This window comes from Ostrea edulis, chromosome 1, assembly GCF_947568905.1.
Source record: "Ostrea edulis chromosome 1, xbOstEdul1.1, whole genome shotgun sequence".
Classification (NCBI taxonomy): Eukaryota; Metazoa; Mollusca; class Bivalvia; order Ostreida; family Ostreidae; genus Ostrea; species Ostrea edulis.
Window position 1 is genome coordinate 96531634 of NC_079164.1, and position 12150 is coordinate 96543783.

Sequence of the window (12150 nt, forward strand, 5' to 3'; positions counted from 1 at the left end):
GTGGACTTTTACATTGTGACATAATAGTTAAATGGCCTATCAAAGCATTGTTTTACATGCAGTGGATATGGCTAAATGCAGACTTAAAGATTCCTTTATGTTTGTGCATGTGACACAACAAGCACTAAAGCATCCTCATTATACCCATGACCATAATGAGAGGTTGCTCCAATGGTTGGTTTCTCCTCTTAAATCTTAACTGTCTTGGGCTTGGGGCAGGAACTTCCTCCCCAGGGATCAGAATGGAAGGAACAGCATCTTCTTTAAGGCAAAGGCGGTCAGCTGAAAGCAAAATTTTATTATCCTTATAGCAAGATGATGGTTTGCTCTTTCAAATTTCTTAATTTTTGAAAGACCTTTTCATTTTTTGTTATGAGCTTGATAAAAAAAAAAATACATGAATTAAAACACATATTTTAAATCAGTTAATTCTTGTTTTTGATTGGATAAAGTTTAAAAAGATTTATTTCTTTTTGTCTGCAAAGGCAAAAGGGGGTAGGTTTTATTTATATATATTTCAACTTTTGAATATGCTAATTGTAAAACCTGGCATACAAATGATATTATGAATGAAAACATTAAGGTACAGTGTCCTAAGAAAATTCACCTTCCATGTATGTCATACATTTTGTGACTAAAAAGTGAATTGTTAATGCTTTAATCTTTAAAAAGTCAAAAGATAACTGATTATTGTTGGTAATTAAATTATTCCAACACTAATATTGCTGAATATTTATTGTTAGGACTATTCGTTGCTTTACATACACTTTATGTATGGTTATTTGGTTATCTAAAGCCACATTATTATATTATTACTTGCCTGTCATTATCGTTCCCTTCGTCATTCTGAAATATAAAAGAAAACAGAAAGCAACACGAACACATGCAAATCAAATAAATACAATGTAATTCAAAGTTCTTGCACTTGTATAGAACTACATGTACATACAAGCAATATGAAATCATTAATGCAATACAGGCTAGGAAGTGCATCATTTGAACTGTCTTTATTGTTAAGAAGACTGACTTGTTCTAAGAAATAGAGGAAGGAAGTTCTAGTATATAGCCAGAATTTATAAGTGATTGTATGCACGTATGAGCCCTTTTATCAAAATTTCCAACATGCAACAAGAAGCAATTACTTGGCCTATATTTATTACATCAAATTGAATATGAATAAAAACGGAAGACAAATATCATCATAAAGTTTATCTTAATATTAACTTTTTATCAAAACATTCTAAGTCCCATAACTGGGTAAAGCGGTAAATCTGAAAATCGAAAGGGACCTTCCTCCGCCTCAACCGTGTATAAAATTTATGAAAATTTCCCCAAAACGAAACTTAAAATACAGTATGCCGTAGAATGTGTTACATCTGTAGAACGATGGACGAGCGGTGTCTTCCCACTTAACTCAAATTCTGATGACTGGTTTTAGCTAGACGGGGATGGCAACACTGCCAGCACAAAGCTTGATCAAGTCTATTTGCTACCCAGAAAGTTATAAATTTTCATCAAAGGCAACAGAATGGGGGTGTCAGCATGAAAAATATGCAAAAGATATTTTTCTGGATCAAATAAGTCAAACACATGAAAATGTAAGGCTATTAGAGTCAGGATTTTTTTTTTATAAATACAGATTTTCCATTTATTGGTGCATCTCCTGATGGTTTGTTACTTTGCGACTGTTGTGGACAAAGTGTCGTGGAAATTAAGTGTCCTTTTTGTAAAAAAGAATCAAAATTGGAGGACATCGATGACCAACACTTTTACTTGCGAAAAGGAGAGGATGGTAAATTAAAACTGGATAAAAAGCACATGTACTTTTATCAAGTACAAACGCAGTTGGGGATATGTCAAATGCAATCTGCATATTTTGTTGTGTGGACAGAGCAAGACTTGCATGTTGAACAGATTTTGTTTGATGAAAGTATGTGGAAGGATATGTGTGGAAAATCAAAACACTTATTCACAACAGCTATTTTGCCAGAGTTAATTGGCCGATTTTATACACGTCTGCCATTTAGTACGCAACTTGCTACATCTCAGAACATTTCAACAAATGCTGGAACGAGTGGTGATGAGGAAATTTGGTGTTTTTGTGCTCAAGTAGAGTCTGGCAAAATGATACTGTGCGACAATGAGGAATGCCCAGTTCATTGGTTCCATTATTTGTGTCTTGGTATAAGTAGTGCCCCTAGGGGTAAATGGTACTGTCCAGACTGTAGAAAACTTGACAAATATCAGAGAAAAAAGAGGGGGAAATTTATTAAGAAATAAATGATCATTAATTCTCTTATTTTTTCATGTTGTTTTTAATTGGCATATATCACTCATAAGGGACAAGAATTTAACTGTTGCTTACATGTGCATGGATTGAAACTATCTGCACACAGACACTCAAAAGTAATAAGCATAGCTGTTCTGATACATGTACGTTCTTTTTGTTTTTATTTTACTTCGAGATGCAAAATAAAACTGAATTTTAGATAAGAATCATATTTATTATTCAAAATCAACAACAGAACTGCTTAAATTCACACAGGCACAACATACAAATCCAATCTTATCAGTTAAAGTGTGAGATTCATTTTCTTTGCGTATCAGAAAGTCTATGGGTATTGGTCCGTTCAAAATTGTGTACTTTTGACGAACAGTCCCAATGACTCGTTCTACATGTATGCGCACATGAGCTATCTTTCTTGTTGTTTCTAATCTACAGGTGAAAGTTGTGACTTGCCACGAGTAAATGCTGGAATTTTTACCTGGGTCATCATTGAGCCCACACTTTCATCTATATCAAAACCCCGGTCTGCAAGTACCAAGTCTCCAGGGAAAATGTTGTTAAAAAACCGGAGTTTTCTGCAACATGTTTGTCACTCACTCTTCCACCCCAGGCATTTGAAATAAATGACACTGTGTCTTGAGGTGTTATGCCTATGAGAAATTTCACAGTATTATGGTGTTTATAACTTGACCAGGTTTCAGCCCTAGCTTTGAGATTTGTAGGCCTGTCAATAAATATTTCAAAACAATCTATAATTACAGCACATTTTGTTCCGAAACATTTTCTAAACTGCATTGGCATAGTTTTTCGTAGATCGTGTAGTGATGGCCAAAATACTAATGGTTTCATTCTCACATACATTACATCTATCACAACAGAAAATATCCTCGATACTGTTGCAGATGATACATTAAACTCATAAGCAAGAAAGGAAGCTGATACATTAAGTCTTAATCGCATTAATGTAAGAATCAACATCTTAAATTTGTTCACTGTCTTCTTGACTGGTAATGCTGGCTCAAGAAATGTATATAATGCCAACAAAATGTGAAATGTTTGAAGTCCAGTAAAGTACAGCACTCTGTCATTTTTACCATCAAAATATTGCTTATCAAATTTATTTGCAGCTAAATCCATTTCAGCTTTCAGTTTGATGTTCTCCGTTCGAAGTTTTTGTAATTCACTTGTCATTGATTCAATCAGGTCTTCGGATATCTCTGTTTGTAATGCATTTCCTGACTCTTCATCTGAGCTCAGTTGTTCTCTGTTCTCTGATTCCTGCAACAGTAGCAAAGAATCAACAGCATCTTTGACTTTCCTTTTCTCAGTTCTCGTCTCTCTTCTTTTGAATCGCTCAAAGTTAGGTGATTGCAGATTGTCAGTGTTTGGCAACTTGCTATCTACTGGTGGAGTTGGGGGTTTTTTCATGTCAAGAGATGGCACCCAGTCTGGATTGTCTTTTTCATAAAGATTTGCTCTTTTTCCTAAAACAAAAATATACATTTTTTTGTAAATATAAATTTGAATAATTAAATATATATATATAAAACAAAAAAACCCTGATAATATAAAGTTCAAATATTATTGTTAAGGTTTGACATTGAAATACATATCTTTCATTTCTGTGGACAAAACTTGTAAAATTAATTATGCAGAGAAACAGTGTAAGTGTAACAATTTTCATTCACATCGTTTGCTGATCTATGCATGTTAACCTACCTTACGTGTTTGACTGTTACTGCCCCCCCCCCCCCCCCCGAAGAAAAAAAAAACTCTCTCCAAATATTGTTTGATTGAAATTCTCTTCTAAAATAAAACTTACCAGAGATGAAATGTGCAGAGCAGATTCTAATATTCTCAAGGTTTTTTCCAGCGAAGTTTTGTTGTAGACTAGCTATCCATAACCTCCTTCTCTCCTCTGACAACGCTTTACATTCGTTACCTTGATTGTTAATCACCTTTGGAAGCCTGTAATACTGCAGGTGTGAATCAATATCGCCAATATGGCCGACTTCCGGTTTATTGACGTCACATGAAAACAAACTATTAATAACTGCGCTGAACAGATTGGCGAGACATCCCACAATTAGATTACCAGAAAGAAGAATATGTTCGTTTGAGATGTTATCGGCGCCCGGTACTTTCCTGCGTTTAAGTGATGATATGGCAGTAATGATGTCTTCACGTGAAATAACAATCGGATCTCCAGTGTTGTTGTCTTCTTTGATACGAATGTATTCCATATCGGTTAGACTGTGAATCTCAAACATCTATAAACTGGAGTTTTAGATTTAAAAATAGAAGCAAAATCTTATTAGTTTACATGATTCTGTCACTTGATGTACGTAGTCCCTTTCAAGTTGTTTGAAAGTCTGCGTTTCATATGATGATATCAACGGAAGCCCATTAGTACAAATCAAAGCTAAATTTAAAAAACGAAATTATTAGATAAAAAACGAAATTAATATATAGAAAAACAAAACTAGATAAAAACGAAATTATCAAACAAAACAATGAAATTGATAAATAAAAACGAAAAAGTTAAATAAAAAACGAAATCAAAGTATAAAAAAAAAAAGAAAGAAAATTAAATATAAAACGATATTAAATGAAACACGAAATTAAGAACAGTTTTTGAGAATATGTGTGTCAGTAGAGCGTTGCTCCTAATTCTTCGATTTACGGCGATTTAATTATCGCCAATGGAGTTTTACAGAAATCTAATGACATTGCATCTTTTTAAAGGAGTTTGAAATTTCTCAAAAATGAGTGAACGGGTTTCAACACCGTGTTTGAAAGAATCAGCATATTGTCTAGCATTTGATAAATAATTATCTGGGATGAAAAAATCATATAAATGACCTTTTCGTCAATTAAAATCACCAAGAACACATACATATTTAATTTCATTTGACAATGTGATTAATTCTTGCTCTATTTCTAGAAAACAATCGTTGGAAGATTATTTACTTCCCTCAGGGGGATTGTACACCACACCAAATAAAGCACCCTCATTAGTATTGAGGACTACTTTAAATTTGTTTACTTTGAACCAAAAACAATATTTACAATCAGTATTAATAATATTAACATATTTTACAATTTCATCTTTAAATGCAATCATAATACCTCCCGATCTAGTGTTGGATAATTTCCTTCGATTTTTAAAGAAGGTGACAAATCCGGGTATTTGAAAAGTGTCCGAGTCACCGGTTTTTGTTTCAGTAAGTCCAATTATATCGTAACTGTTAATAAGCTCGTTGAATTCAGCATATTTCAGTTTATTTTTCAAACTGCACACATTCAGAGAAAGGAGTTTCAGTTTTGAGGTCTGATCTCCGGCGTCGGTCAAGGGTCGAGCTTTGACGCGCACGCTTCGCTGACTGTCTCATCTCCGATGGACGGTTGTTCCAGGGGGATCCAGGGTTCGATGCTTCGTGTATCGAATTACGCGCAGGATTATCAGAATTCCCATGGCGACGCTCCGGCTCCGTCTCTGATACGTACATCTCGCCGTCTACGTACAGGACATCCCTCACCAGTTTGACGCGTCGACACTCGGCCCTGGCCTGCCTCGTGACTGGATAGAGTTTCTTCCGCCGTTCTTCCACCTCCGCAATATACTGCTCGTTCACCCAATAACGGGATCCTTTCAGTCGGCACGGAGCCAAGAGTCGGACATGTTCCCTGTCCTTATAGAATGAGAATTTCGCCACTATGTTTCGAGGTCTCTCAGCGTATTCTCTATACTTTCCCATTCTCTGTACTCTTTTGAATGATATGTCATAATCAACGAGGAGTTTTCTTTGCAGAAAGTCTCTGAGGACCTCCTCACAATCGTCGTTTCTGTCCTATGCTATGCCACTGAAGATTAAGTTATCTCGCATGGATCTGCTTTCTGATGAAAACAAGGGGTATACCCTGTTGGTTTTTTGTGGTTTGTTGTTGATTGTTTTGCTTTTAATTACAGCTAATAACAGGTAGCTCGATCATAGTTAACAAGTACCACTTATGATTTGATTGATTTCATTATCACTATGCCCCACCCCTCTCTTTAGAAGGTTTGTTTTTGAAATCTTTAAGAATTTCTTCAGTTCATTTCAATCAATTTATGCACTCAAACCATTCATGCAATGGTAAACGAGGTACATGAATATACAAGTTAGTATTTAAACACCATCGCCAGGGGTACAAATATATAACTAATACATATACATGTGTATGTCCATAAGGTGGAGAACACAATGCATATAATTTAATATATAAACATGTTAGGAAGGACATCAGACTAATTCATGGATGTACGTAACATGTACATTATATTCTTTAATTGTTTAAAGTTTGATGTTGTCATTAACTCTTTAGCTCTCATTCAACCTTTTCCAAATATACAGCAGCAAGGATTTCAAAAAGAGTTAGTGTGTTTTAGTGCCTCATTTAATCTCCAAGAAACTCTGTATCATAATCTAGAAATGGACAGTAACGTATACATAGGCTTTTTAGACACAAGTAAAGCATTCGACACCGTGTGGAGAAGAGGGCTAATGGTTAAGCTACACAATTTAGGTATTAGAGGCAAGATTTGGAAGGTCACAGACGACTGTCACTATGATACTGAAAGTGCTGTAATTGTCACTCAGACTAAATCACACTGGTTCCCCGTCCAACAAGGCTTTCGGCAAGGTAAATTTTATCAACCTTTTTGTATCTCAATCTCCCAAAACTCACCAGATCAATCATTGTCGAATGGACTCCAACTACCTTCCTAAAAACGTTTTACATCACGATTGTTCTCTTTTCTGTATCAGCTTTCCGAGAACCAAATGGGCTTCATTCCAGATGCCTTGTCTCTCCTGCAGACTTACCAACTGTCGGATTATCTCCATACATGGATTTCAACCGGATCATTCCCTCCGAAATCATCCTATAAGTCCATAGTTCGCTCTTCCGTGTACAAAAACCAAACTTCTCAACGTAACAACCGAACCAATATTGATACATATTTCTTCCGCTTCAACACCATCTTCTGCATATCTAAGCCAACCTGCATGTGGCATTCAGCAAACTCCCTTAGTGAAATTCAGAACCTTAAATTTACGTGCAAGATTATTGTGTCTAAACTCTTAGAAACACCAGTCCTTTGTGTGCTGTGTGGTCACGCTATTACTGACGCTTTCTCACACGCAGCAGTCTCCTGTCCATTACTCTCAAACCAGCATACCGTATGGTGGAATTCTATATCAGACTTATTCGGCGTACACCTGGAAGCTGAACTTTGCGCCCTACCAGAATACGATATATCCCTCACTCTTCTCTGACTCCCCACGCTCACAGTCCTATGGCATTCGGAAATCATCAATGTTAGGAAACTAAACGCTAAGCACATAGTCACTTCTTGTGCACTCTACAATAGGCTATGTAAACATCAAAGCCTGTGAAAGGAATGTCTAGTATGGCTTTTTTTCTACTGTAAGTGTTCAGCAAAATTTGATCTCATTATTACCATTGTATACTAGTATATACTTTTCTCACTTCTTTTTCCCTTCTTGTTTTTCAATGTACAAATGTAAAATTTATTTACTTCAATTTTTTAAGGTATTTTTGTCGCCGATAATGTAATAGTATAGTTTATCCTTTGTATATATGTAAATGATAAAATAGAAAAATAAGGTGGCACCTTAAAATTTTGCCATAAAATTTCATTGAAAAAATAGTTTTTATTCATGGTCTATAGCACTGATCCTGTGTATTTCCAAAACAGGAAGTAAAGCAAAGGCCTATTGAGAGACACTCGCACATAGCTACATTTTTGTGGGTGAGTTTAGTTTAATTAATTTTCTGCGATAAACATTTCTCTTTTACAATGTTTGAAATCGAAATTTTGATTCAATCTTTAAAATGTTTCTGAATTCCAAACGTGATTGCGAGTCCTTTATTATTTACTGTTACTGCATACATGTACGCTGTTTTGCTATTAGAATATGCATGCCCCTTTATACGTTGTAAATATTTATTTCGTTCAGTTATTACTTAATCAAATCGTACAGTAATTTAGACCATGCAAAATGAATATATATATATATATATATATATATATATATATATATATATATATGTGTGTGTGTGTGTGTGTGTGTGTGTGTGTGTGTGTGTGTGTGTGTGTGTTTTACAATAACTACCCTATGTAGAATTTTTAACCGACATCGTAATTTGTTGAAAAGAACCAGAATGCGGAAAATGTGCATCAACCGTGGCGATATCGTATGGTTATCATACCTTACCTATTTAAATTCATCCTGTGTGGATTCAAGTCTCAATCAAACGCAATCGAGTGTGGCAGGTAAATATATCCGAGTTGTGCATGGTACACACACACACCCTTTTAGTCAGAGATGTTGAAAATATTTAATTTCAAACTGAAAATTCCTTTTCATTTAGAAATATGAGAGAAGTTCACACTATGTAAACGCCAGCTGATATACATGTATTCATATAATTTGATTTATCCTTAAGTTTGGTAATTATCAGTTCTTTAAAACAACATCCTTTGTAACCCGATCCTTATTGTACATACTGGAGAGTAGAATCTATTTAACGTTGCCTGCTTCGTTATGAAAATGAAAGGTTCACGCAACTGCTTTTTATACGCAGAAATCGCAATTTCAAAGACACCGACTTTTTCCTATTCGCACGCTTTCAGTCGGCGGGGCACCGTGTTTTAGTCCTGTACTGTATGTTATGATCGGTGATATTCTGTCTGTGTGTAGGAATTTTTGGATAGTGTGAAATATCGCTGTTGACATTAGATTGTATTTCTAGTGATATTTTGGTCGTTCTTCAATTTATATAATCCATTGACCGACGCTAGAAAGGTAAATTTTACAGAAATTATGCATTGAAACGCGTAATATGTAAAGAGTTTACGAACTATCTGCAGCTAGCACTGAACCTTACATCTGTTCGTAAAGATGTGCTAAGGTACACACCCCTTTGAGCCGAGTGACTGCATAGAGGAGTTGATCAACTCCCAAAAATATACACGCATCACTAACCTGATGAAAAGATCAACCATCAAAACACTGTAAACGATTTTTAAATTATATTAAAGCAAGCAAAGACATACGCATTGAACTATTCCAATTCAAAATTTATATCCTATGACATATAGAAAAATACGATCCTTAATGCCGCATTGTTAGCCTTTACAAATTTATCAAATGATGTTTTACCCTTATCGTTAAAATTTTCGTGCGAAGTGTGGCATCACCAATATTAACGAGGATTCCCTTGCTACGATTAGATATTCTGGATTTTCGAAATGTCCCTGGTCAAACCTATAGATGCCCACATCTTCAGTGTAAAATAGAATGATCAATACGCATTCAAATTTTTCACCCCATATCGCATAGAAAATATAATCCGCATCGAACAAATAGACACATCTATAAACTAAACAAACTTAATGTACAACATGCTATATCCTTCAAAATTCCATGTGAAAAGTAATGTCACCTGTTTTAATGATCATTCCCTTACAGCTACGAGTACACAGATATCTGTACAATGTATTATACTCATACGTCACTTTTTACATCAATAGGACACCCTAAATTTCTGCAGTGCTGAAACTTGAAACAGGAAATTTCCATACTAAAGAACGCCTCATGTGTATAGTGTACCTATGTTTCTGTAGAGTTTTAAGCCTAGCAGAAACTATTTTTTATGCAGTGCAGTTAACTTGGACGGGTTGTCATTTCAACTTCTTTAACAAGGTGGCAGGGGACAGTTTCTTTGGTTCTGAAACATGTGGATAGGGGGTATACATCTTAGTCAGATTATGATAGACTAATGAAAAATCATATTTCCCTTTTATGTCAATACTTGTATTTCATATTAGTGTAGTTAATAAATTATGACCCTAAATTACATGTAGTCTATAAATACTGGTGCTGGTGCAGAAAACATGCTCTGAGCAAGTTCTCCTTTTTGCTGTGATTTTCTCTCATTTGGGCTAATCCGCACCCCCCCCCCCCCCCCCCCACACGCAAACCATCACAGTACCAAACATGGGGATTTAGACACTGTGCACAATCAAGAACCTTATCTGCCCTTCTAAAAAATCTACCTCTCATATGGGGCCATCCACCTTCCCTCACAGCTACAGACCTTTTGCTGGACCCTGCATGTTTTCACTGGAATTTCTTCAGCAACTGACCACGTGTCTTAGTTTCGTATTTGCACCCATCTTTATGCTAGGAATCATGGTGACACCTACATGTTGTATATCAACATTTTTATTAAGCACTCAGCTACATTTGACATGCATCCTAAAATTATTGTATACATTTTTACACATGTAATATCACTTCAAATATGGGGTATTTCCATTTTTTGAAACAGTTGACCGGGCCTATAGTGCGAAACTGTCCGCTGCTACCCAAGCTCCATGATGAAACATTTTAAACTTTATTTAGCGCCATTGAGAGATCACTGTCCGACTCTCAGATCATGATGGTGACTTCTGATAGAATTCATAAGGAATGGTTCAGGAGAAGCTGCTTTGATTGAAATAATATTCACATCTGAGAAGAATGTGTATATTACTAGTTCGGACCGTTTTGGCTAGTATCGTCTTCTGACATTAGTTTAGGTAGCATCGTCTTGTGACTTTAGTGTTGGTCAGTATCGGCTTCTGACATTAGTTTTGCTTAGCATCGTCTTGTGACTTTAGTTTTGGTCAGTATCGGCTTCTGACATTAGTTTTGGCCAGCATCGTCTTGTGACATTAGTTGTGGGTAGTATCGTCTTGTGACATTAGTTTTGATTCGTATTGTCTTGTGACATTAGTTTTGGATAGTATCGTCTTGTGACATTCGTTTAGGCTGGTATTCTCTTGTGAGATTCGTGTTGGGTAATATCGTCTTGTGACATTCGTTTTGGCTAGTATCTTCTTGTGACATTAGTTTTGGTTGGTATCGTCTTGTGACATTAGTTTTGGCCAGTATTGTCTTGTGACATTAGTTTTGGTTGGTATCGTCTTGTGGTATTCGTTTTGGGTAGTATCGTCTTGTGACATTCGTTTTGACTAGTATCGTCTTGTGACATTAGTTTAGGGTACTATCGTCTTTTGACATTAGGTTAGGTTACTATCGTCTTGCGACATTAGTTTAGGGTAGTATCGTCTTGTGACATTAGTTTAGGTTAGTATTTTCTTGTGACATTAGATTAGGCTGGTATCGTCTTCTGACATTAGTTTAGGGTAGTATCATCTTGTGACATTTGTTTTAGGTAGTATCATCTTGTGACATTAGTTTAGGGTAGTATTGTCTTGTGACATTAGTTTAGGTTAGTATTTTCTTGTGACATTAGATTAGGCTGGTATCGTCTTCTGACATTAGTTTAGGGTAGTATCATCTTGTGACATTTGTTTTAGGTAGTATCATCTTGTGACATTAGTTTAGGGTAGTATTGTCTTGTGACATTAGTGTTGGCCAGTATCGTCTTGTGACATTAGTTTTAGGTAGTATCATCTTGTGACATTAGTTTAGGGTAGTATTGTCTTGTGACATTAGTTTTGGTTGGTATCGTCTTGTGGTATTCGTTTTGGGTAGTATCGTCTTGTGACATTCGTTTTGACTAGTATCGTCTTGTGACATTAGTTTAGGGTACTATCGTCTTTTGACATTAGGTTAGGTTACTATCGTCTTGTGACATTAGTTTGGCTAGTATTGTCTTGTGACATTAGTTTTGGCCAGTATTGTCTTGTGACATTAGGTTTGGTTGGTATCGTCTTGTGACATTAGTTTTGGCCAGTATTGTCTTGTGACATTAGTTTTGGTTGGTATCGTCTTGTGGTATTCGTT

The 12150-nt window shown here is 35.7% G+C and overlaps 1 protein-coding gene and 1 pseudogene across 1 annotated transcript; one reads left to right on the forward strand and one right to left on the reverse strand.

Annotated features, from left to right (window-relative positions):
- Window positions 1–2491: 2491 nt before the first annotated feature.
- Window positions 2492–6091, reverse strand: LOC125672383 (uncharacterized). Its single transcript, XM_048908631.2, has 2 exons — window positions 4110–6091; window positions 2492–3771 (listed from the first exon to the last, which is right to left on the reverse strand). The coding sequence occupies exons 1-2, from the start codon at window positions 4555–4557 to the stop codon at window positions 2795–2797; spliced, it is 1425 nt and encodes a 474-aa protein (XP_048764588.2). The 5' UTR covers window positions 4558–6091; the 3' UTR covers window positions 2492–2794.
- A 1966-nt stretch (window positions 6092–8057) lies between these two features.
- The window catches only part of LOC125672294 (VWFA and cache domain-containing protein 1-like), a 71249-nt pseudogene continuing 67156 nt past the window's right edge, over window positions 8058–12150 (forward strand).